The sequence below is a fragment of the Bombus affinis genome, chromosome 2 (genome assembly GCF_024516045.1).
Source record: "Bombus affinis isolate iyBomAffi1 chromosome 2, iyBomAffi1.2, whole genome shotgun sequence".
Classification (NCBI taxonomy): Eukaryota; Metazoa; Arthropoda; class Insecta; order Hymenoptera; family Apidae; genus Bombus; species Bombus affinis.
The window spans coordinates 3,262,392-3,288,261 of NC_066345.1; the positions used below are offsets into that span (position 1 = coordinate 3,262,392).

Here is a 25,870-nt window from a genome sequence, read left to right on the forward strand (position 1 = left end):
GCTGTTGGGTGACACGTACAACCCACCACCACCATCCCTGTCCACCCGACCGCGACGTATCCACTGCCGTGCTCTAGCGGGGCTCCATGGGCGAACGCCTCCGGCGTTGATGTCCAGGTGACAGCAACCATTTCGTCCGTATCTCCGGTCCAATCTGGAGCATTCAGAACTCTGTATAGTTCGGCCACCACCGCTAAAGCGACCGTGTTCTTCCGAATGGTTTGGTAGAGCAGGTATTCCGTTCGTCTTGACCGTTCTAAGTTAATCTGTAAGATGCGCATTTTTCAATCACATAGGGTCATTGCTTCTATGGCTTCCTTCCTGCCAGCTTCCATGCTCGCGGGTTTAGAGTCGGGGGTTCCCTGCGGCGGCAAGCCTTTTCCGTTGCCACTTGCGGCCGTGGATCCACGAGTTGTTCTTCTTGTTTCTTTCTTCAGAGGGGGGGGGGCGTGCAGGCCGGTCCCCCCATCCTGTGTAAAGATGCTGCTCCAAGCGCCTCACAAAGCAGGCATTTCGGGGTCGCGGCAGTGCATGCTTTAGCTTGGTGACCCGATTTGCCGCATCTGTAGCACAGGTGCCCCCTGTCCTCCTAGGAGGTGCAGGTCTTGCTTATGTGCCCACTCTAGGCACCTGTAGCGTTCGATGCCTTCAACCTTCGCTATCGACCAACCTATGGCGACCTTGCCAGCCTGGGCCAGTTTCCCCACTGCACCGGCAGAGCCTCGTATCCACACGGATCCAAGGCCGTTGCGAACGAGGCGGATCTCTGCCAGTCGGAAGTCCTCTGCCTTGCAACCGCTCTCCTTCGTCAGGGTGTTCCTGATTTCCTCTTTAATAGCCGAAATATCTATCCGGGTCACTCTTGATTCCATAGCTTGGAAGGGTATCGCCATGCGGACCTTGATCGGATCCAAAGTCCGGATTAGCCGTGCTGCGAGCACAGCAGCCTTCTCCCTCTTCTGGTCCTCGGAAACCTCCAGAACGCCTCTGGTCATGGTTTTGCGCATTTTCACCGCGTTAATGCCGACTTCGACCAGAAAGACGCTATCCTTGGCCGCGGCCAACACCTTCGCGTAGGATTGGCCCGATCTGTCCTTCAGGATGATCGTTACCGCCGATGCGGGGGGAGGGGTAGCTTGTCTCCCACTCTTCACGCGTTCTCAGATCCTCCCTCTGGGACTTTCCTCGGGCTCTTCGCCCCTGTCCCGGGAATTAGCTTCACTGGTTGATTCTTCGCTGGCTCCTTTTTCCTCTTATTTCTTCTTTCGACGGTCTGCCATTCCATGGCATCCACTTGTCCTCCCTTGGTCGCCGGAGTGTTTGGAACTCCAGGCTCCACCTTTCTCGTAGTCTCGTCGGGGACGACCTCTTTTTCTCCTTTTCTTTCTGAGTTTTGGAGGCGTTCTTCCATTAGTCAGATCAGGGAGGGTTCTAGCTCTTCCATCTTGCGTTCAATCGCGGCGAGACGTCCTGTCTCGCTGCTGTTCTGTGCAGTGGAGCGCAAGGCCAGCTCTTTTCGGAGCGCCTCGTTCTCCGCCTTTAATGCCGCTTTGCGTCCTTCCATTATTTGCTCTCTACCTATCTAGAGATCTAGAATCACGCTATGATGGTTTTTATACTTACTTTTTATATATCCTGTATATACATAAACATGATGTACATTGATACATGTACTAGATGTAAATATGTACTTAACTTAGACTCTAAGTGACATACAGTCAGTCGTGAAAATCTACGTGTAGCTATTTAACTTTGTGTATCCCTCTTATCAAAGAAAGTAGAAACGCGCTTTGCAAAATTATTTATGCATCTTTACATACCAATACAATTATCTGTAAATATTGTTGCGAGCATGTGACAACCACACTGTGGAATTCGAGCATTTGGCAGCCACAGTGAGCAATGCTAGAGCCAATGCGAAACGTGACGGAATAGGAGGAGGACGATCGGTCATCGGTGACATCCATTAAATATACGAGGATAGTGAGACATCTCTGATCCATGATAGTGAGCGGTCGTGCTTACCAAATAGTTTTACTAGTCCAAATAGTTTTAATAGTCTTACAAATAATTTAGCTTGTTTTATCAAATAGTTGCGTAAACGATGAGTAATTACACGTACAAGTTTTCGAATCCTTTATACTCCGACTTTTAATTGTGAATATCGACCGGCAACTCCAACTTATTCTCATCATACTTCGACTTGCAAGTTTTTAAGTTTCAGATTTTAAATGCTACAATGACATGTAAATAATAATATTAAAGTCATACAAAACAATTTTGATTCATTTCAGAAGTAATATAATTTTGATTACAATATTTGTATTAATTATAATTGAGTAATGTGTGGAATTTTTTAAAATTCATTGGGATGCAAATCGAGTTTGCGTTCATATCTCACAGAAGAAAAGTGTTTTTTGTTTTACTACATTACTTCCTTTTGATGAACGAATAAAACACTTTTTCTTTTTGCCTTTCGGCAACTGATTTATTATATGGAGTTTCGCACCAAAATGTTGTTCCTTATCTGTTCCGGAAGACCTGCCATACACATTGTTATTCCGAAAGTTACTTACGAGCTGATTTACTAATAATTTGACAAACTTATAATATGACAAAGCGCTTTCTTCTCTCCTTTCCTAAAAAATCTTGTAAAGTATATAAGCATTTATTACGCTTGTTTCTAGTCCCAAAAAGAACAATTTCCGCCATCATTTCAACGATTTTTTCAGGAAACAATATATTAATGCATATTGATCAGCTTTATCTACAGTGCTTGAGAGACACACATGGAGTAGAACGCCACACATAGATGGTACTTGAGAGATACACTTTAAGCGTTAAGGACTAAATGTAAATTCAATTATAAATAAACCACTTATGCCACAAGCCGCATAACAGTATAATGAAACAGTAGAAGGGCGGCATCCGTTTGTTGAATAAAAGAAATAACAGTTCATGAACTATAGAGTCCAAGAAACTAATTTTAAAAATTTGTGTGTCTCTGTTTGTACTGACCTCTCGCAAGGGAGACCGTTGGAAGTGCAGAACCTTGTAGAAGTGCGCTTGCGTGAGTTCCTTGGGTAAGGCGAACCCACGGGACCGAGCCACAAGTGGGATCATCGGGATAAGACTCAGGACCAAAACCATCGGCATCGATCGAAGCCTGTACCTGTCGAACACCACTTATGTGAGTGTCATCTGGTCCTGTCAGTAACGACGGCTACAGGGACCCCGACTGACAGTGACGTGGCCGTCGAGCCACTCCGATAGCCCCACCAATGACTTAGATTGGCACCACAGGGGCTGAGATCAGTCAGTACCTCGTGGCCTCCACCGGTAACAACGTGGCAGATAACATCGTGCGGCGTCGGCTAAACGAACTGCCACCCGAAAGAGTAGGTTCAACTTGTCCGATGATCCACAAAGCGAGGGCAGCTCTTTTGCAAGCCTCGCACCCTCTACTTACGCGCAACATCCCACGACAGGGGTCGTTAGAAAATCGGAAATGCGAAAAACGAACACCTTAAATGCGAAGCCAATATGAGTTCCACTCCGAGGTATGGCGCAGTCGACCACAGGAACGAACTCTTACTTATAAGCACAAAATATCTGTTTGTACACGCATTACGTAAAAGCTACTGAACGGATTTTGATAGGATCATCTGTGTTATATAATTTAGCGTCCAAGAAAAAAAACAGGCTAGGTTGCATCTCGATTCATTTTGTATTTCATCTATAAAAACTCATCTACTTAAAGTTAAAGTTCCATATATTAGTAGTTCACGTGAACGAAGTCGCGGACAAAAGCTAGTATTTAATAAGTGAAACAGATTAAGCACTGTTTATGAAAATATGAACTCGCATAAGTATTTGCAGTTTAAAAATTACATTAAATAAACTGAAATGTAACTAATACTCGCGTGGTCAACTCAATGATCCTTTTCATTTGTTTGTTTAATCCTGGATACTGTTTTGTCAATAATCTTCATGTCCACCACTGTTCAAACTGCAGTAGTCGAGTAGGCCAAATTCAATTGTATACCTTCATAATATCAATAATAGTAGTAGTTTTATTATCATTTTAATATAAATTAATTGCACTGGCTTTCGCAGAAAATTTTCGATTTGATTAATTTGTACGGAAAATGAAATCGTTTTGTATCGGATAATAAAGGCGGTAATGATATTCCTTTTTCTCTTATTCTATCCATGCTATTGCCAATATGAGAAAGATTTTAAAAACAGCTTATTGTAATTTAATTTCACATAGTACTGGGATGTCAAAGAAAATAATTTATTAGGTTGTCCGAAAAACTTCTTTCGTTTCATAAGGTTATAATAGATGAACAATAATTTCTGTTTTATATTATTTTATTGAATTAGGTATGATCTATTTCGTTATATTTCTATTATTATGTTCGTGCATAATTCAATAAACTGAAATAAAACAAAAAACACTGTGCATCTATTTTTTCCTTATAAAACGAAAGAAACTTTTCAGACAACCTAATATATGCGATGAATAGGTAAGTCGGTCTGGTAGGTAAGTGCTTCATTATATGACACGATTTGTATTTCAGCAGCAATCAATCAATTTGTATTCGTTGCTTTCTGTGTTTAGTCAGAATGCTTTTACAGAAAAACCGTAAACTTTGCTATGATATTTCATTGCAAATAATGACGGATTTCAGTTTTAAATTCAATTCAAACACCAATGATGTGCTAAGTTTTGTATTAGTGCGGTTCTCAACTGTAAGGGTTAAAAATTTGTTTTAAGTGTAGTTTAGTGATCCCCATAAATTGTCGTACTTGGTAAGGAATTTATATGTACGACATTTACATAAATATTATTGTACATATAAAACATTGCACCATTATTCAAAATTATTCATTAGCACTTTTCAAATCGCAGATAATATTCTGTTTGAAACTGATGTGAGGTGATTAAAATTTGAGAACTTAAACTCAAACGCGGTACAAATTTCCGTCGTTTAGACATTCTGAAATTTCATATCATTTCCTCACCAAGTGTTATACTGTACGGGTGTAAAATAAAAAGAACTCGGTGGTTGAAAAGCAGAAAACATCCTGATTAAATGCGTATCTCATCCGTAAAACTTTATTCATTCTGGAATTTGATTCCATCGCCTTTGTCGGATATGTTACATACTTCACGTGTTTTTTAGTACGGTGAAATATGAAAAAGATGTTTTCAGAATCTGAAAAATACGATGTCGTGTACATTGATTTAATGGTATTAACAAAATCCATAATCACTTAGTTACCAACTCAATAATTGTGGATTAAAGTAGAGATGCTTGCCTCTGAGAAGTTTTTCAAATTAAAGACTAGCAGTCCTCCAGCTGATAGATTAGGAGCACTTGAGCAACTTCTTAGTACTAATACAAGCAACAGTTTCGTTCTCGTATTAGTATTATACCAGAACGTGTTATATCTGCGAACAAAGTTAATTCAGTAAAAAAGTCGTTTATTTAGGATAATGATAATGAAGGATTTAATTCAGTTCATAATTTTAGTATCAACAACACAATAAAAATAAAGGAATCCTGCAGGTTTGATAGATCGACGTGTTATTCGTATGACACTGTAACAAAAAATGATTTCCAGACAATGTTATATATATATAACATTATGTATATGTATATGTATATACATATTATGTTATGTATATGTTATGTTATTGATATTCTCATAACCTCGCGAATTAGAAGAAAAATGTACAGATACGTGTAATGGGTTTTAAAACTAAAGTACTTAGAACAACGTATATTCTATTCATATTTACAGATTACTTACATCGATTCGGCAAATTCATCGTTTGCATTCAGTACGAATTGTCCTTGTAATAAAAAAAAAAATATATGTATCAGTTGAGCCAAGAGAAATACAATATCCTTAATAAATTGTCCAGAGACATTCGCTTGCGATGCAACCTGTTTTGAAGAACAGTAATTACGAATAATTACGAATTGATGTCGAACAGTGTGATTTTTTAAATTGAGAAACTCACCTTTACTAATGTGACGCTAAGAGTTGTCATTCCCAAAGCAACGGTGATGAAAAGAAAAGCGGAATGACTGCTTTGAATAGTTCTGAGGTAACTGCTTTGAGGTCATTAAAACCGGACCAGTAGATCGTCGTCGATAAAAAATTCAATAATATACATGTAAGACACATGCAAGTACACAAATTAAATTCTCTCAAAAGTATTGAGATTATTCTGGATATTATTTGAGAATTTTCAAGAATACGTGTTAGGCAATTGTTGTGTTATAGCACGGAAAATGTTCAATTAATGAAATAAAATCATTGACACTTTTATCAGCAATTAAACGAATACGTCGCATTATGGTGTTTGAATTATATATTTTAATAAAACAAATAAATCTGTTTATTCGTAAGAATATTACTTTTAAGCGATGGTGCAACCCGCTTTTTAAGAAATAAGATTATTGGGAATATGTTTGAAGGTAGTAAGAAATAAGCTAAAAATGGTTAGCTAAGAAATATTTTGGCAATTGTAGTACTGACTTTGTAGCATATTGATGTCCTCGAATCGAATGAACCACTCTTTCGTAAATCTTATCCTGCACGACACTCGTTTCACTGACAATAGAAAAATCTAAAATCGCATTCTCGAAACGATGTCTGAGAAAAAATGTATGTTTCTTGCAATTCCAAACTAAAATTATTTGATCGAAGTGATATTTCTTTTTTTACCTAGCCACTGCTAATTGACCACAAGCGTGTTGCACAATGTACATGTAACTCGTATCGCAGCCAATATACACGAGACATGTTGAAATAATCGTACACATCATATGGAAGCTTATAAACGTACGATAAATTTGGTCATTGACATAATAATAAGCTGGAAAAATGTACATTAAATCTCGCGTTTCGTTCATTGGTGAAATTATATCCAAAACAATTGGGGTTAAAGATAATTGAAGAAAACTTATAGCACAGCAAATGCAAACTCCTGTAAATTGATTACAGCGATGTGTAAAATGAATTATAATTCTAATGAATAAAAGGACGAATTTTCAATATGATTTATCCTACCGAAATACAACCAGGAGAAGAATGCTCCCTTTTTGGCATACTCGATCATAATATCCAATTCATCACTTAGTCTATCGGTTGACCAATCCTTCCAAACAGCGTTAAATAACATCTTGTACTGCAATGTAATCAATCTCGTGCAATCAAAAGATATATATATATATATATATATATATATATATATATATATACATATATATAAAGATATGAAAAACTCAATAGGTCGTACTTCTCGTTTTTTTCTAGACAGCAATATTTTTGCTAGCGCACATTAAATGGATATGCAGACTAATATTAATCGTATTCAAATAGTGTTATTTCTTAAAGAACATTTTGGATTTATCGCCATCATTTTCATAACGCTTATAACTTCGAATCTATCAGGTTATACACTTCGTCAAATGTTTCATACCAAAATCCTACTTTATAATCTCTAAGTGATGTGAAAGTAGGAAACTCAACAAGAATCAACTTACTATATTTCTCCATATGGTTTTTACATAAAACGTAATATGATAGAGTAGTAATAGAAAATGGAAAATGAAACAAGCAGCTCCTTTACCTCTGCAGCGTTGATAATGTAATTCCCTTGTTTTATCAGTGCCCCGACTACTGCATTAAAAAAACACACTTGCTCTATTAAGGTATTTAGGCTAAAGAAACATATTACGTTTGCCATCTGCAAATCAATGATCGATTAATTTAACAAAAAGGAAATTCTCACACTAATAGACATTGTCAATGCAAAAAATATTCAAGTACTAACGCATATTTGATTTTCACGTTTCATATCATTCTTAATTTTGGTGAGAGTAAATTCGAAATTGTTTTCATTGGTAGATCATATATTTTACTTTGAAATAGAAGTGAATAGAAAGAATTAAATGAATTTTTAATAACCAATGTTCATAGTTCTAATATTTAGTAACATAGCCTTTTTATTTTATTACACATTTTAATCGTTCCATAATCTAATTATACTAATAATCTTAACGACCTTTTAATAACCTTCTAATACCCTTCTAATAATCAATAATAATAATTTTAATCATAATACTAAATGTGATTTTTTTTAAGATATTCTGCATTTATTTGTTCTCATTTGTTTTGCGATCTTTTCTCAGTTCTTTTATGCTTGTTATTGACGTTTCATTCAACGATTTAAATTATAAATTTTGTATTGAATTAAAATCTGGAGGCTAAGGAGTGTACGACTTAAGAATAATTATAAAGTAATTGTAATAGTTATATGTAGTAATTATAGTAATTAAATAATAATTATAAAGCAATATGTTAGGCATTATTGTCCTGATAAAATTAGCATGTACTTTGAATTCCTATTTTAATGGCACACTGCAATAAACATTTTTTAAAAAATACTAATGTTTAATTTTGCCCATGATACCTTCAATAAAAACGAGATTCTCTGCACCCCGCTCGAAATACAGTACCAGACCATAACATCCACCAATAAATTTAAAAGTGGATTGTAAATTTTTTTGGATTCAATGCCGTATCCCCAGTTTACTGGTGAGTGCCGAAGCGTGCAGACGTGTGTCCAGTGCCCTGAGTAGTTCACAAAATAACACGTGACACCCATCTGTCGAAAGCGAATCTAACAAACCTAGCCAAGTGTCCGCAAACGTGCTAGTGGAAAATCCAACGCTACTAACCTCCGACCCGAATCACAGCCTCTCGACTAGTTATTTCAAATTGAATTAACTAGCTCGATGATGGCCCAAACATCTTCCTCCCCCGTGGCAAAGGGGCAAAACATTCCTCCTTGCAAACGACCCGCACACAAAGAAACGCAAGCTGGAAGCATTCAAGACCAATATGAGCAAGAGTCAAACTAACCCATCAGCTAGCCAAGTGACCACCCACAACAGGTTGGCAATACAGGATACAACAGAAGACCCTATGGACATAACCGAAGCGGTAAATAGACAACATACCGAAAGAACTCCCCCTCCCTCGCCAATCTTCATTGACGATGTCATTGACATTCAAACAATGACAAAGATTATCGAAAAAGATATCAGCAAGGAGGACTATAAATTGAAAATTAGTGCCGACCAACCCAGACGCCTAAAGAAAATTAACAAAGTTGTTAAAAACCCTGAATGCCAACTTCCACACTTACCAGCTCAAGCAAGAAAAACCACTTCGTGTAATGCTACGCAACATCCACCACTCAATCGATCTAGACGAACTAAAGTTCGAACTCTTAAAGCATGGCCACGAAGTAACTAACATCAGCAACATTAGGCATAGAATCACAAAAATATATTTTTATATATATTGTTATATATATTTTATATTTATTGTTTATTTATTCGTGACTGAACACTTTACGGAATTGAGCTAAATCTATCTTTTCTTTTTCAACCTTCTGACAATATCTGCTACGGTCCTCTTTTTTAAATTAAGCACATTAACAATTTCCTCGCGATGAGATACAACAGGTTCAGTCCGGAAATCAAACGATATATTCTTGCCTTGACTCAAAGTCGGTATACCAATTGACTACACAGTAACGAACTTGATGAAATCCGTTTATAAATAAACGCTATGTTTCGAGTTAAACGTTTTCAATAAAATTGCGAAAGAAAATTGCGATATGTCCGAACATTTTTGTCACACTTAAATTGAATACGATCTCTCTGAATTTTTAATATTGTTTAATTATGTTATGTTAATTGAAAAACTTCATCCAGATTTCAAAGTATTAGGTTGTCCCAAAAGTTTTTTTCGTTTTATAAAAAAATAATAGATGCACAACATTTTTTGTTTTATATTATTTTATTGAATCATGTTTGTATTGTTTCAATAGAACAAAATGATCGTGCATAATTCAATAATATAATATAAAACAAAAAGCATCTGTTATTTCCTTATAAAACGAAAGAAACTTCTAGGACAACCTAGTACAATAAATGATCTATCAATAAGAACATTTTCGAATTTATTAACAGAGATATAACACGTCAGATTTAAATGTGCGTTAGTATGCGAATATTTTGGGGATTCACTGTATATAACGCATTAAAAATATTTAGAATCTGCGAAAAATTCGGAGAACATCACAATGCTTGTGTGTGTGATTACTAATGCAGTGCGTTTATTAGTATAGTAGGTACATAAATATGCATCAATAAACCAAAGTTTCTATAGAGTACAGTTGATTATAAATTAATATTTACGTACCTGTGTAATAAGAGATAACACACTAATGATATATATAATTATTCGTGTGAACAGTTTCGAAAATTTACTCTGATCAGGCCAAATTCCAGCGATCATACTGCATGTCTTCACTACTTTCAGATACTTTTTTTCTATCGCCGTTTTGTTCATAGTAAAATGAAAAATGGCATCGATATTACACAGCTGTATGTACGACTGACAAGTGAAGAATGGCAATGAAGTTTGTTAAATGATTGAAATTGACGTGTATACTTCTACTTCTTTTCGGTCATAAAAATTTATCGGAACGACGCTCGTAAATAATGCGTACTTGCTGCTATCGTGACCCTCGTAAAACGGAATGACGATTTAATTATTCATTCCTCCCTGTTAAGTCTGTGCCTCTAATGTATACCTTTAACAATGGTAAGTAGTTGGTCGAAGCATTAGCTGTTGATCGATGTGTATTCTTATCGTTTTTCACAAAAAAAAGAAAAAAAACATTTCGAAGCATTATTCTCGAAGCTATTTTGTCTGAAAGGTCAATTACGATTGATAAAAATTAACTTAAAAAGAATAGATACTGTAGTATGGATATACCGTGAACCAATTTGAATAATTAAAAGTATGGGAAAGCTTTTTGGCCATGAGAGGTAAAAAGATAAAGTATAGCTGAATATCAAAGTGAACTATGCAGATTTTGAACTCGTTATCTTCATCATCGAGCCACGAATAGCCAAAATACGTTTTGTCTTCCATCTGTCATCTCTCCGCAAAAAAGTACCGCAACCTTCGTACTTAAAGCTATTCTACTCCAACGGCCCGCATTCCAGATTAATACTTTGCAACGAGATTAATGTGTGTGTGAAGATTCAAACTCTTATCATGATTAATACCAATATTTTTCTTAGTGTTACTAGTGCTACCGTATTACTTTAAAAAATGCCAAAACTAATTGGTCACATAAGCTAAATCATCCATAATTTCTGCATGTATTATACGTATTATGCGAAACATTTTGGAATTTCATTAGCTTTGTAACGGCATATTGGTAACATCTGAAACTAATTTAAAAAAATATATGTATGGAGTTACAAAGAGTTTACTGTAAACAAATATTTAATATGACATTAATATGCAGCCTGAGATATATATATCTTTATATAGGCTTAAAATTTTAGGAATGTAATCGTAATTGTTAAGATTCGTAACAGCGTGAATGAAATTTCAAAATGTTGCGTATGGTATACATAATATATTCACAAAAAGTTTCCTTAAGTGTCCAGATATTTTTATATGTTTCTGTACATAGAAACAAAATTATTATTTTTTACTTGATTATTTCAATAATACTCGTATGTATATCGTGTATCGAGATTATATAAGAACAATTCTATTAAGTTATTTTACAACATTAATCGTAGTGATATTGATAAAACGATCGCTCTCAATAATGCGTCTACTATGAATCACTGGATATCGGTCCGTTTTTCATGTCGATCTCAACACTGTATAATATGAAACGCATAGTTTTATCACCTGAAATTTACCAATATTGTTACAGGTAATGTAATTATTGAAGATAACATTATTGATACATTACTTCTGAAAAGCTTTGCATGTTCAATTGTATTAAACCGCCAGCAGTTAAATAGCATGGAGTTAGACTTCGCCGCAACGCTAATATATATAATGCTTGCGTTTTTGTACTCATCTTGTACCATGATGCCTCGTATCTACGAATTTCATTATAATCTATAAATTATTATTATATTAATAAATGTTAAATATGAACATTTCAGTTGTACAAACAACCACTAGAATGAAGCGAAAATAAAATAGAAGTTTCTTGTTTACATGACTCAATAGCAAGCATGATTATTTTATATTTATTTTAATTGCAAAAGGAAAATTATAGAGGACAATTTGAAAAATCATAAATAAATAAAAGAACTAGCAAATTACTTAACATGCTTTGCACTGTATAGAAATACATGTATAGTCATAATTTGTTACTCTTTTACGTTATTAATTAGCCAAACAAGTTGTTGATAAGATTACAAGTAATGAGAATGTTGTTATAATATATGTTATACTTACATTGCATCGTAAATCTCATCGGATGAATTTATGACAAACTGACCCTGCATCGTTAGGTAGAACAAATGCAAGAATTGAATAATCAGAAAGCTGGTAAACTTGTAAAAATCCATACATATTTCCATCGTAGCGATCTAATTTCAAACAATAATAGTCCATTGACGAATCATATTCAACGATACAAAGTCGATTAAAAAAAGCTCACCTGTACCATCGTAATACTAACGCATAAGACTATTATGCCCATACACATAAAAAGATATGTAACGTGTGCGCTCTCAATTTTTTCCAGAAACCTGTTTTACAAGTAAAATCAAGGAAAATATTTCTTGATTACAACAGAAGTACTTCAGAAAAATACATAATTAGAAATGAAAATGTAATACCGAAATAGGGCCAAAAAATATCAGTCGCTTAAAAAGTTGTGAGAAGATTAATTTTTGTTTAAATGGGAGATAATTATTACCAAACATTCAAATGATTTATTAAAAACTGAAATTATAAATGATATCTATCTAATTCAATGTTGACGATGGTTGAAAGTAATTGAATATCAAAAGTAACCAAAAACAATTTCCGTCGCCGATAATGGTTAACATTAACCGAAAATAATCATAATCATTTATCATGGTTATTCGCACCCAAAGTCATTAAAATTAAAATATGAATTCTAATATCATATTTTTTTCAATTTACGTTATAAGTCCAGAGACCAAAAATGTATCCTTAGGATTCGTGAAAAAAAGGTCATTGACAAAAAATAAATAAAATCGTTTAAATAACAGGTAACGATCACTAAATCTTGAATAGATTTTTCAAAAAAATAAACGATAAAAAAAATAATTTTTAAGCATTACGAATAACCGTTATAAATAATCAATGTTTTTGTTTTGTTTTAGAGACAACCATTATTTATGAGAGGATTCTTTTTTGGTTACTGATGATCATTATGGATAAAAGAATTTCATTTTGATACCCGATGACCATCATATTACTAAAAGTGGTCGAAAGCTGTCTTACATGAACTACACACATTTTCCACATAAAATACTGATCACTACATATTACTCGTTCTGCCTGAGCAGCCGAGCTAAATGGACGTGCGAAACAGTGCTTCAGTGAAAGTGCAGCAAGAGGGAAGAGAAAGCGGTAACGTAAACGCCCATCGCCAAATGGTGGAATATGCAGATTCCACCAATAAAAATAACAACTAAAGGTGATACATACTTTATAAATAGAGCCACAGGTTCTACCAACAATAGACAACCAATAAACGAAGAACACGGAAATACAGATACAAACGAAACAAACATGGAAGTAACACAAGACAATGACGAGAACAATGAACTAATGACACACGAGAACACCATGACGAAAGCTGGAAGGTGGCAACTTCCGGCAAAAAACGAAAAGTAACACCGTGCACAAGCGGCAGGAACGTTATAGTAGCAGATAAACAACAATGGATACAAGAAATCACGCTCCGTAACTCATTTAGCGCACTGCCAGAAGAGACAGTAACAGCCCCAACTGAAAAACCAACAACCCGCATCGCTAAACCACCACCAACCTACATAGATGCTAAAATAATAAACCCCCTCATTGAACTTCTAAACAACACGGCAGGGAAAGAAAACTATACTACAAAACAGATAAAAGTAGAACAAGTCAAAGTTCAAACCAATACCCCAGAAACATTTAGAAAAGTGACAAAATCACTAAAGGAGAAAAACGCAGGGTATCACACCTACCAGCTCAAAGCCGACAAAAGTTACAAAACAGTAATCAGGGGATTACACACAAAAAAAATAGCGACAACATATGCGAGGAACTAGCAAAAATCGGACACCAGGTAAGATCAATAAACAACATAACCAGATACGATACTAAGCAGCCATTACCGCTATTTCTAATAGAGTTATAACCTAAAAACAACAACAAAGATATACACGAAATTAAAAAAGTTCTAAACACAATAGTAACAGCGGAGCCACCTAGACATAGAAAAGATATACCGCAATGCATACGATGTCAGCAATACGGACACACAAAAAATTACTACAATAGAAACCCGGCGTGTGTCAAACGCGCAGAAAAGCATGTAACAGTAAATTGTCCAAACATAGGAAAACAAAGTAAAATGCTTCAACTGCAATGGAAACCACCCAACTAGTTACAAAGGCTATGTAGTCAGAAAACAACTTCGACGTAAACTGTTTCTGCCGCTGCGAAACAGGACATACAATAACTTACAAGCGCAACAGAACAGCACAAAAACTGAGACAACACCAAATTCACAGCACGCAATGAACACTAACCATAGTAACACCAACACCTTTGGTGGCCGAAGCTAACCGCAAGTAATCAGCCAATCGCCACCCTCTGACAACCAAAATCACAACAACATCAGCAACACTACAGAAATCAAGGAACTGCTCAAACAATCCATCAAAAACACCGAAATGCTAACAAAAATGATAAGCCAACAAAACGCAGTTCTCAGACAGCAAATAATCACAGCAACAAATCACAGTCCTGCTACAACTGCTTACAAACGTGCTAAGTAAAAAATAAAAACGGACACGTTGAAAATAGCAGCCTGGAGCTCAAACGGCCTACAACAACGGGCCCTTGAAACTAAAACATTCCTGTATAACAACAATATTGATATACTACTTGTTACAGAAACACACTTCACTCCAAAAAGCTACATGAAAATATCATACTACATCGTATATGATACCAAACACCTCTCAGGAAAAGCGCACGGAGGAACCGCGGTGATAATAAGAAATGATATCAAACACCATTTGCACAGCCAAGTTAGCAAGGAATATACACAAGCAACCACCGTTACAGTTCAAGCTAGCAGCAATTACTTCCAGTTGTCAGCACTATATGTACCTCCGCGACACAAAGTAACATCACAAATGTGGGAAGAGTATTTCCAACACTTAGAGGGACAAGTACATCGCAGCGGGAGACTACAACTCAAAGCACACGCCACGGGGATCAAGAATTACCACAGCTCCAGATAGAACAATGGAAAAATACATTAGAAACAATAACCTCAATATATTATCCACTGGAACACCGACATACTGGCCGACTGACCTGAACAAAAAACCAGATCTACTGGACTTTGCAGTTACAAGGGAACTAAACACAAACAAACTAAAAATAACACGCAACCTCGAGCTTAACTCCGATCATACACCCATAATAATTGAATACAGAAACAAACCAGAACCTTTATAGCAAACCAGAAGTACTATGCAATAAATCCCCCAAATGGCAAACTTTCAAAGAAATAATAGAAAGCAAAATAAACTGCAACATCCCGTTAAAAACTCCTGAACACATAGAACAGGCAGTAGCAACATTGACAGCAACTATTCAAGAAGCAGCAAGGACAACCATTACACCCGAACCAACCAGCAGACAAACAATAACAATCCCGCAAGAAATACTCGACAAAATCAAAGAAAAAAGAAAAGCAAAAGCAAAATGGCAAAAATACAGAACCCGAGAAAACAAAAAAACACTTAAACAAACTTGCAAAGGAAATAGAAAACAAAATAAAAGAGCACAACAATAACGAATTCGCAAAGTTCATAGGGACACTCTCTACACGAGAACACCAACTACTCCCTATGGAAAGAAACGAAAAAAATAAAGAAGCCAATAATACCCGTCTCAGCAATCAGAAAAGCGGATAACACATGGGCAAGAAGCAACGAAGAACAAGCTGAAGAATTCTCCAACCACCCGTGCAACACATTTACACCACATAATATTAACAACAGCAACCTCAAATGTTATACGGATAAGGATGCGCAAACCATTAGTGCCTCAACTGACAAGTAATACACCGTACCTAAAACAAGAGCACAAGAAATTAGAAACATAATCGATAAAACAAAAAACAACAAAGCACCAGGAATCGACCTAATCAATGGCAAAATCTTGAAAAACCTTCCGCCAATAGCGATAAGACTAATGACAATAATAATCAATGCAATACTAAGAATCCAATATTTTCCCAAACCATGGAAACTAGCACAGATCAAAATGTTACCTAAACCAGGCAAAGGACCACACCAAACTGCATCTTACAGACCAATATCACTGCTGCAGTATTTTCCAAAATACTGAAAAAAATAATATATGACCGGATAATAACAATAATAGAGATAAAAAAATCAATACCGGAACACCAATTTGGATTCAGAAACAAACATTTCACGATAGAGCAAATGCACAGGCTTATCAACGAAATAATAATAGCACTAGAAAACAAGCAATACTGCACAGCCCTCTTTATGGACATGGAGCAAGCATTTGACAAAATAAACCATGAAAGTCTACTACAAACAATTAGGAAACAATTCCCGGAGCAAATACACCTATTAATAAAATCTTACCTAAGCAGCAGAACCGTCGTAATAAAAATCAAGGACACATACTCTGAAGTTAAAGACATCAAGGCAGGGGTAACGCAAGGAAGCGTCCTAGGCCCAATACTATATACATTATACACGGCTAACAGCTATACTAGTTAGGCATACTAACCCAAAAACGGCAGACAAATTACTACAAGAACATATCACAAAAATAGAAAAGTGGCTACAAAGAAAACAAATAAAAGCAAACCCCAATAAATGCAACCATATTACATTCACGCTGCGAAAACAGATACCACCAAACATCCTTCTGAACGGCACGCACAAACAAAGCAAGTCAAATACCTAGGACTCCACCTAGATACACAACTCACAGGGAAACAACATACTAAATCAATAATAGACAAAATACAGACAACAAGGAGACAAATGCATTGGCAACAAGTCGAAAATCCAAATTAAGCATAGAAAATAAATTAAAAATATGCAAAGCGATCATAAAACCAATCTGGACGTACGGAATACCACTATGGGGGACAGCAGCAATGAGCCATATAAACAAAATAGAGACAATGCAAACCAAAAGTCTTAGAACGATAGTAAACGCCCTATGATACGTTACAAATGAAGACATACGGAGGGACTTGGGAATCCCAACGGTCAAGGAAGCAATCAGCAGCTTCGCGGAAAGATAAAAGGCAAGAATAGCAACACACCCAAACAGGCTAGCAGCGGAAACGATCAACACTTTAAATATGGAAAGAAGGCTAAAAGGGAAACACCCAGCAGACCTCGCAAAGGATATAACCTAGCAAACGGGAGGATGGTACCCCGCTGGGGGTAGTCACCCACGTGATAATAATACCGCTAAAAAATTCTTCCAAATATCCAAATGGACAAATTGAGAATGTAAAGAAATAAATAAATAAAAAAAACTATATTAATTTATGTTTACTATAATATAAAACTTTTGCTATTTTCGTTACGATTTTTCTGTTAACAGGCAACACATTCGCAGTGGGTGTGTGATTCTTCTCTGGATACCCGCGAACGGGATGATCGCGATGTGTGTGTTAAATTTTTATAAATATTAATTATTTATGAAGGGAAAGGATTAGAAGAAACTACTCGAAAATTTCATGTGATGGATTTCAATATGCTGTTATAGATATTAATGAGTAGGCAGGTATTGCGAAACATCATGAAGATTGGTTTAAGTTTCAAATGACATAATCTTATTCTTCACGACTTGTATGAGGTAAGCTGCCGCCCATGTATCGTTCGATTTGAGGATCCCTGCGCAACCTGCTACCAAGGTTGACCTACTTTCGTTCATGTAAGAAGGTTTGCCCGTGCACAGGGAGATTTCGGCTAATTTTTAATTGTCAATAACTAAAAAACAAAGCCCAAAAGGCAATTCTGTTGTGGCAGCACTCGACAGTAAACTTTCCAACAGTTTCTGTCCTGTGGCGCGCGACACAAAGACCCTATTCTGCGGACAAGAAGATTGCCAGATGCTGATACATTCGAACTGAATATTTTCAGCTAGCCTAAGGACCCGCTATAAATCTTAGGATTTATTTTAGCTAAGGTCCTCCAAAGAGATAAATAGTCTTTATTTATCAGTCTCTAAGTCTACCACTTACTACGGGAACACACGAGAAATCTGTTTTCTCTCACGTATGACGCTTCTCACTAGCAACTTCTTCTCAAAGACAGTTAGCATCCTTTTCCAACGACCAATACAAAATTAGCCAATAAACAGTGACGTACATTTCCCTCACTTTCCGAACCAAAGCTTTATTCAACGAATCCGATGATCTCACATCCTTAGACACACCTCATCACAGTTTTCCTTCACAGCATCATCGTGACGGAAAGTCAGTCTGTTACATAGAGTCGATATACAACGGTTGTTACACGGTCCGAGTCAAATCTTCGGCATCTCGCGCAATCATCGCCGAACTCCCGTCGCATCAAAGCACATTGACCAATAGTCGATCTGCTAACCGCGAATCGCGCACCATTAATAGTAACCGCGAGTTCCGCGCATCAGTGTACATTCAGAATATATTGTGAAATAAATATTTATTGTTGAATATATCTGAGTATTCCTTCTGCACCTATCACGACATACCACCTTACGGTATTCATCATTTTCATCTTACTTTAGTTGCAAAAATCACCTCTTAAATTTTTTTATATCTGTAGTTGAACATTGTATATGAGAGAATACAGATGTTTTTTTTTTTTTTTTTGTCACCAGTAACCATTATTCATGGCGGAATTTTTTGTTGGTCATGAATAATCATTATGGATTATAGAATTTCTTTTACCAATAATTCTTATCGAATCGTTATCTACGAAATTCATTTTTGGCTACTTTCAGCCATCGTTCATTTCCATTAACATTACTGATACCCCACAAGTGATAGAGAATTATATTTAATCCCTTAGGTACGGCTGAATTTTGCGTGAAGCTGTTTCTTTGTACGACAGAATTTGACGTGAATTACACGTAAATGATACAACACTGCAATGTGTGACGAATAATGCTGTTCCCTAGCATATCGGAACGAAGTTTTTAATAACTAAATTGTAATTCTTCTTACAGATATGATGCATATACTTTAACTTTAATAATTTACTTTAATAATTAATAATAAATTGAATTTGATATATTTTAAAGCACGGTACCACATAGACCCACGTCACAATTTTCACACTCATAGTGCGATAGTGTTTTTCAAATCGCTCTTCGTTTTCAACTTTAAAGCGACATTTTGAGGTTGAAGATTCTAAAAAATTATAAGGGTACGTATCGGTATGTTAATAAGAGCATCTAATAATGGTATATTTATATTAACGAGAAGCAACAATTGATACCTGAGACTGACATAAAGATTATATATTTTGTCTGCATATTGTTAACGCTGTTATAAAACGTTGTGAGGGCAAGAGAAGTGTGAGGCAAGACAAATGAAAGAGATCATTTAGTTCAAACGATGAGAGAATGAGTCGGTAGGGTGAGCTAATATAGTGGCGCATCGTAATATAAAACAACATCCGCGAAAGCCATTATAGTGGCGCATCGTACCTAAAAGGTTAAAGCTCTTCTATTCAAATGTTAATAAAAATTAACGATAGTCGCAAGTAATCAAAAAGAAAATTTCGTCACCGATAATGGATATCAATACAAAAAAAAAGAATTCTCTCATCTATAATGGTTGTCAGTAAGAAAAATTTCGTTAGTCGATAATGTTTATCGGTAACCAAAAAAGAATTCTTCCACGTATAATAGTTATCGGCAACTATATTCATGTTGATCATATATTGCGGGTATTCGTAAACAAAACCAGATAAACTTATCTACTAATTCTTATACTGCAACCTTTAGTCGTTTTGTTTATAACTGTCCCTGGTTATAACAGTTAGAGACGCTGGCTAATACTGACATTATTGCCCGTTGGTGCCCCTGTATAGAGAAGCGTACTCTGTCATATGTCTCCTTCACCTTCTTTTCAGAAATCTTCGTATTGAAAGAAAATTCGTTGATAGCATTCTTGAAGCGATATCTAGAAACAGTACAATTTATTCGATAACATTTGAAATATGGAGGAAATTTTCGATTTGCTTACCCAGCCACAGTCAACAGTCCGCAAGCATGCTGCACGAGGACCATGTAACAGGTGTCACAACTGATGAACACGATTAACACCACATATATAGCGAGGCCCAGATATATTTGAATGTAGTAATAATATTTGAGGTCATCCTCGACAAAATAGTATGCTGGTACAGTGTATAACATGGGTGGCGATGTATTGTGTGGTTTTATCAAGTGTACCAGACGCATTGTCCATGGCAGTTGTAAGAAAAGGAATGCGCATATACACGCGTTTACTGAAAACAAATGGTTACTATCTTAATTCACTATGGATATTTATACAAATACATACCTATAGTTGCAAACGTATGTAGAAGGATAGGACATAAAAAAAGATCTATGTCACTCATGAAATTACAAAGCATTGAGTGCTATTCTTTGGACATTTTCTATTTTCCTACATATCACGTGCATTTCGTACATTTTAGCAGCTCTGATTTTCCCATTAATATTTAATATTTATTAATTAATATTTATTTATTGAATAATCGCGGCATTTTACTTATCTATATGAGTGTTAGCCAGATCAATCTGTTGTATACTAATGAGATTGTCGACTAAAATTGCGATTGATCTTTGCAAGTACATATTTTAACTTACCAAAGTAGAACATCGCAAGAATGCTTCCTCTATTAGCGTATGTTGTCATAATGGAAAATTCTTGTTTCAATCGATCGATTGCCCAGTCCTCAGACATGTCATTCAAAAGGGACTTGAGCTATAATATTTATAAGATTGGTATGCAAACTGAAAGAATCTTGTCATGACTGACAAGAACTTTCTTACCTTTTCAGCGTTCAGAATATAGTTACCATGCTTTATGATCATAAGAATTGTCGCACCTATTAAGGACGACTGCTCTATCACGACTTCCAAAGTACCTATATGTACGACTCTTGCTACCTTGGATTAAAGTTAATGGTATACTCTTAATTATTTATAAGTTTTACCTCTATCTTTAGCCCTTAAGGGTTATTATCAAGGTAATCGCTATTTACATCTTTTTATTTTAGAAATCAATCGTTTAAACTTCAAACAAATGCAACTTTTTTATTATCCTTTATTATTTTATTAAAAGTAACAACGTCCTTTCCTAAGTGATATCAAAAAGAAAAGTTCGCTAGGTGTGAAATTTTAATAATGATAGCACCTAATTAGTGGGTTAATCATGTCTTCTTAAAATTATCTACGGTATCCGAGAATTTTTTTACACAACCCTACAGGATTCCTTCTCTTTTGTTTGCGTACAACTCTTTTAAAATCGAGAGTTACATTTCGAAATGAAAATCATTAGGACTATGTATGGATTTTATTTGTATTTTATACCGGCTATAACAGAGGAGTAATGGAAAATGATTTGCGTTACTATCATGGAACGTTTTGTTACCAATATCGTGTTGTAATATAGGTGAATTGTTATATAAATTGATAGATACGTACCTGTACAACGACAAACGATCCCATGGTAATATGCACCATAGCCCACAAAATGAATTTTATTTTATTTTGATCTGGCCAAATCCCGCCCAGTTTCGCAAATATTTTCGTTATTTTCAAGAATCGCGTCTCTAATGTGGCTCTGTTCATGATAAAAGCTTGATCTCAACCAACTCAACGCTCGACAACTCTGTAGATCATTACTAACACACTGTAAATGAAACCTTATAATGTATATGAAAAATGTATATACGATAAAGTGCTACCATTCTTAAATTACAGTTAATCATACGTCACTAATGCAACGTATATGTTCCATGCACTTTATAAATATTTAATCACTACATTTGGAGAAAGAAACCGCAGCTGTTCTCATCAGCTGTCTCATCATTCTTATATTATGTATGTATGTCACAGATGTTGGGAACGAGCGATATTTAGATATACAATTGTATATCGACAACATAGAGTTTTAGGTATATCGTGAAAGGTAACATAATGTAATGTAGTAGGTTGCAACAGACCTACAAAGACAGTGAAATTCTGAGTGTCTAGTTGTTTTCACAAACTTCGTAATCGTAATTTTATTCCGTGTTGAAACTTCATTAAGTAATGAGTAAATTCGATAATAAGTGCACGAATAACAATTATTGTATACATTTCATTAGTGCAATGCATAATAAATTGATGTTTAATAATAAATAATCAATATATCACCATGATTTACAACCAATTTCATATAACATATATTTCAATTAACTAACACGCAGATTAACATTATAATAACGTGCTTTATATTAATACGAGTCTCATACTAACTTGTTTTATTTCATTCTAATTTCGTGGAAATATGTCGTTTTCATTCCCATGTAATAAGAAATTACTTTGATGATTCGAAAATAAAAACTCCGCTCATATAAACATACATTTGAAGTGTTTAAAATCAGTTTGATAATAGATTGTTCTGTCACTTCTCGGAAAAATTGGAAATTCAATATTATAAGGTGTGTTAATAGAATGGCATTTAGACAACTTCTCAAAACTAATTTAATGTTCGAATTTTAGCTGATGAAGTGTGCTATGGCGATTTGTTTCTGCAAAGAACAATCTATATTAAATAAGAAGAATTGAAGATGAAAATTGGAAACTGATTCAGACAGTCGAATATTTTCAATGTGCTGGAGGAATTCACAGCTGCCATACGAAGATATTAATTCTTTGAGAGGTAATGAGTTCGTAATGTATCCAAAAATTTCATTATGTTCAACATATTCAAGACAGGTGTATTTGGATGATTATTTTCAATGATTAAGTAGTTTCTGCGTTTATAATTAGTACACGGGTGTATATGCATTTATAAAATATTTACAGGTGCAAAAGTTGTGCACACGTAATAAGAAAAAATGTCTAAAACATCCAAGCTATTTGTTTAATTTATATTAGTGATATTTGTGATATCTGAACTTATTGAAAATAAATCTCTATTTTTATGTATGTTTCACATTTTTAGTCGTTTTGATAAAAATACGAATTTGCAATAAACATCGGAGGTCTATTTATAATTTCTCTGTATCAATAAATTGACAGTCAATATCATGAAAGATCCAATTTTTTTTTTGATTTCAGGATCAAATACTATTTTATATTTTAGGGTCAAATGATTTATATAGTAATCAAGTAATTTATATAGTATGAGAATAGTTCTTATTAATAATCATTGTTTATTTGCATGGAGTCATAAATGCCTTCTATTTCAATTCTTACAAACTGGCCTCGGCCAGTAAGATTCCTGAAGAAAAAGGTAAGAGTTAGATCTGTTAATCTCTTTCGAAATTCTCTTTCTTTTATAACGACACCTCATAAAGCTTGCGTTAGCAGCATTCTATTATACAATAGTATATCTGTACGTAGATGTACGTAAACACAAATCACTAATAACAGACATACTTTTTACGTTTAAGTAAAGATTTATTGAAATTGGCATATTCGTGGTTCTTTAGATTTCGATCATATTTTTAATCCTCTCCGCACTTAACAGCTGAGATGTCGACTCAGGCGAGTATTGACATAAATATCTTGAGTTGATATTCCTACTTTTCATATGTAATACAATTTTAACACGTGTAATGACACTTTATTTTCATGATATTTAAAAATAAAATTTAAATATATATTTCCGAAGAGTGATATAAACAGTATAAATATAGTAAGGTATAAGTATAGATACAGTAAGAGGACTGATATAAACATGTTTAACATTTTTCCAAAAAAAAAGAATTATCTTCCAAAAATTAAAGCTTATAGGAAATGATTAAATAACTCTTTTATGTAAAACGAGGTACGCTTTACGATGAAATAGAAGAAAAATGTAAAGACATCTTTATTTTTAAAAGAATGTATTAATTTTAATAAATGTTTTTAAAATGTATATTCTCTAAAATATTTCTAGATGGTACATAAAAAAATTACAAAATACTACAAGGGTTAATAGAGTCAGATGGAGAAATGAACTTTTTTCTTTTTTTTTTTATACAGGAGGAAATCTTCATGGACAGCCCGACATTTACCGACTAAAACCCCACGGTGGTCCGTCTGACGCTCAACAGGGATGTCCCGGGACCTTTTTCGAATTACTGCCGGAGCACTGCTGCGTCTTCTCCTATCTAAGGGAGTCGTTCCTAGGTTAGTTCGGGTGTTGAGAGGGAGCATCCCTCTCACCGCTATCCCCTGGGTTGTTATTATATATAGGTTGGGGTTGATATTCAAGCTGATTCACACGGATTGATTATCACACCTTTTATTTCTGTTTCTTATACAAAACGTCTAATCACACAGGATGCGTCTAAGCAATTAACGCGTGGTCGACTCCTAAGACAAAGGAGCGTCGTTAGGAATCGTACCAACTTAGCTTTTAGTAACTAGCGGTTATACCAACTTAACATTTCTTTGATCGCTAGTTTCTACAAGCCCCATAGCTTTGGTAAAATATTGAGTCTTAACTCTATTTAACCCTTTGGTGAGAATGTCGGCAACATTCTCAGAACTAGATATATAGATATAATCCAATATCCCTTTTGATACGCAGTTCTTAACATAAAAGTAACGCACTTGGACATGCTTAGAACTCTCGGCAACTACTTCATCCTTGGACCATGAAATAGCTCCAATGTTGTCACAGAAAATTTTGCATGGACGAGGACAATATGACGATTGACCTAACTCCCTTAACAATAAGGACATCCACACAATCTCTCTAGTTGCTTCTTGCATCGCTACGAACTCCGCTTCGCATGTCGATTAAGATATAATTGGCTGTTTCTTCGACAACCAAGACACTGCTCCACCAACAAGTATGAAGACATACCCGCTTCTAGATTTCCTATCTATTGCACAGCCTGCAAAATCGGAATCACAAAACACCTTCAAAGGTTGTCCTGTCCTTTGGTATACTAGCCTTAAGTCTTTGGTTTTCAACAGGTACCTAAAAATACGTCTCATTGCCTTCCAATCAGACACCGTCGAATTCGCACATCTTCGGCTTAATTTTCCTATTGCACACGCGACATCAGGACGGCTTACCGTGGCGACGTACATTATATGCCTCACAGCCTGTTCGTACAACTTATTGTCCACCGGTTCGTTATCCACAATGTCTAGACCCGCCTCGCACTCCTTGGCTATCGGTGTTGACACTCCAACTTCTTGAGTAACGTCAAACAAATCCAACATTTGACTTATCTGCACGAATTGGTCGAACACAACCGTGGTGCTGTTTGGCTTACTCAAGTGGACGGATAGGAATTGAGTATCGGTTCCTAACATCCTCACATCTAATTTTTCTTTAATCCTAATTTTAAACGCGTGAATCATAGCCTCTGTTCCAAACACAAGAATGTCATCCACATACACTGCCACAATGAGATCTTTGGATGCATTCACATACATACACGGATCACTCACGCATGAGTTCAGACTCATACCTTTCAAA

At 35.4% G+C, this 25,870-nt stretch overlaps 2 protein-coding genes across 3 annotated transcripts; both read right to left on the reverse strand.

Moving 5' to 3' along the window:
• Window positions 1–2,358: 2,358 nt before the first annotated feature.
• On the reverse strand, window positions 2,359–10,816 carry LOC126929035 (uncharacterized). Of its 2 annotated transcripts, none has more exons than XM_050745042.1 (9): window positions 10,297–10,816; window positions 7,652–7,768; window positions 7,090–7,207; window positions 6,745–7,006; window positions 6,556–6,672; window positions 6,035–6,128; window positions 5,821–5,957; window positions 5,289–5,458; window positions 2,359–5,222 (listed from the first exon to the last, which is right to left on the reverse strand). In XM_050745042.1, the coding sequence occupies exons 1-8, from the start codon at window positions 10,444–10,446 to the stop codon at window positions 5,293–5,295; spliced, it is 1,161 nt and encodes a 386-aa protein (XP_050600999.1). In that variant the 5' UTR covers window positions 10,447–10,816; the 3' UTR covers window positions 2,359–5,222; window positions 5,289–5,292. The 2 variants fall into 2 exon arrangements, with proteins under 2 accessions (XP_050600999.1, XP_050601000.1); XM_050745043.1 differs by having other exon boundaries at window positions 6,035–6,125; window positions 10,297–10,808.
• Window positions 10,817–11,621: 805 nt separating this feature from the next.
• LOC126929034 (odorant receptor 4-like) lies at window positions 11,622–22,078 on the reverse strand. The gene is made up of 9 exons (XM_050745041.1): window positions 21,886–22,078; window positions 21,232–21,348; window positions 21,046–21,163; window positions 20,417–20,681; window positions 20,234–20,353; window positions 12,581–12,671; window positions 12,376–12,509; window positions 11,879–12,011; window positions 11,622–11,814 (listed from the first exon to the last, which is right to left on the reverse strand). Exons 1-9 carry the CDS (start codon window positions 22,030–22,032, stop codon window positions 11,767–11,769), a joined length of 1,173 nt encoding a protein of 390 aa, XP_050600998.1. The 5' UTR covers window positions 22,033–22,078; the 3' UTR covers window positions 11,622–11,766.
• Window positions 22,079–25,870: the final 3,792 nt, after the last annotated feature.

What these genes read in the sequence shown, in the direction of transcription:
- LOC126929035 (XM_050745042.1), bottom strand. Translation starts at nt 10,446, where the DNA reads ATGAACAAAACGGCGATAGAAAAAAAGTATCTGAAAGTAGTGAAGACA. An exon ending in GGTCAATTAGCAGTGGCTAG is followed by an intron (nt 6,673 to 6,744) that starts GTAAAAAAAGAA and finishes ATTTTTTCTCAG; the next exon opens with ACATCGTTTCGAGAATGCGA. An exon ending in GATGAATTTGCCGAATCGAT is followed by an intron (nt 5,459 to 5,820) that starts GTAAGTAATCTG and finishes CTTTGTTCGCAG; the next exon opens with ATATAACACGTTCTGGTATA.
- LOC126929034 (XM_050745041.1), bottom strand. Translation starts at nt 22,032, where the DNA reads ATGAACAGAGCCACATTAGAGACGCGATTCTTGAAAATAACGAAAATA. An exon ending in GGACTGTTGACTGTGGCTGG is followed by an intron (nt 20,354 to 20,416) that starts GTAAGCAAATCG and finishes TACTGTTTCTAG; the next exon opens with ATATCGCTTCAAGAATGCTA. An exon ending in ACATGCAAAGCTTTTCAGAA is followed by an intron (nt 11,815 to 11,878) that starts GTAATGTATCAA and finishes GGTAAATTTCAG; the next exon opens with GTGATAAAACTATGCGTTTC.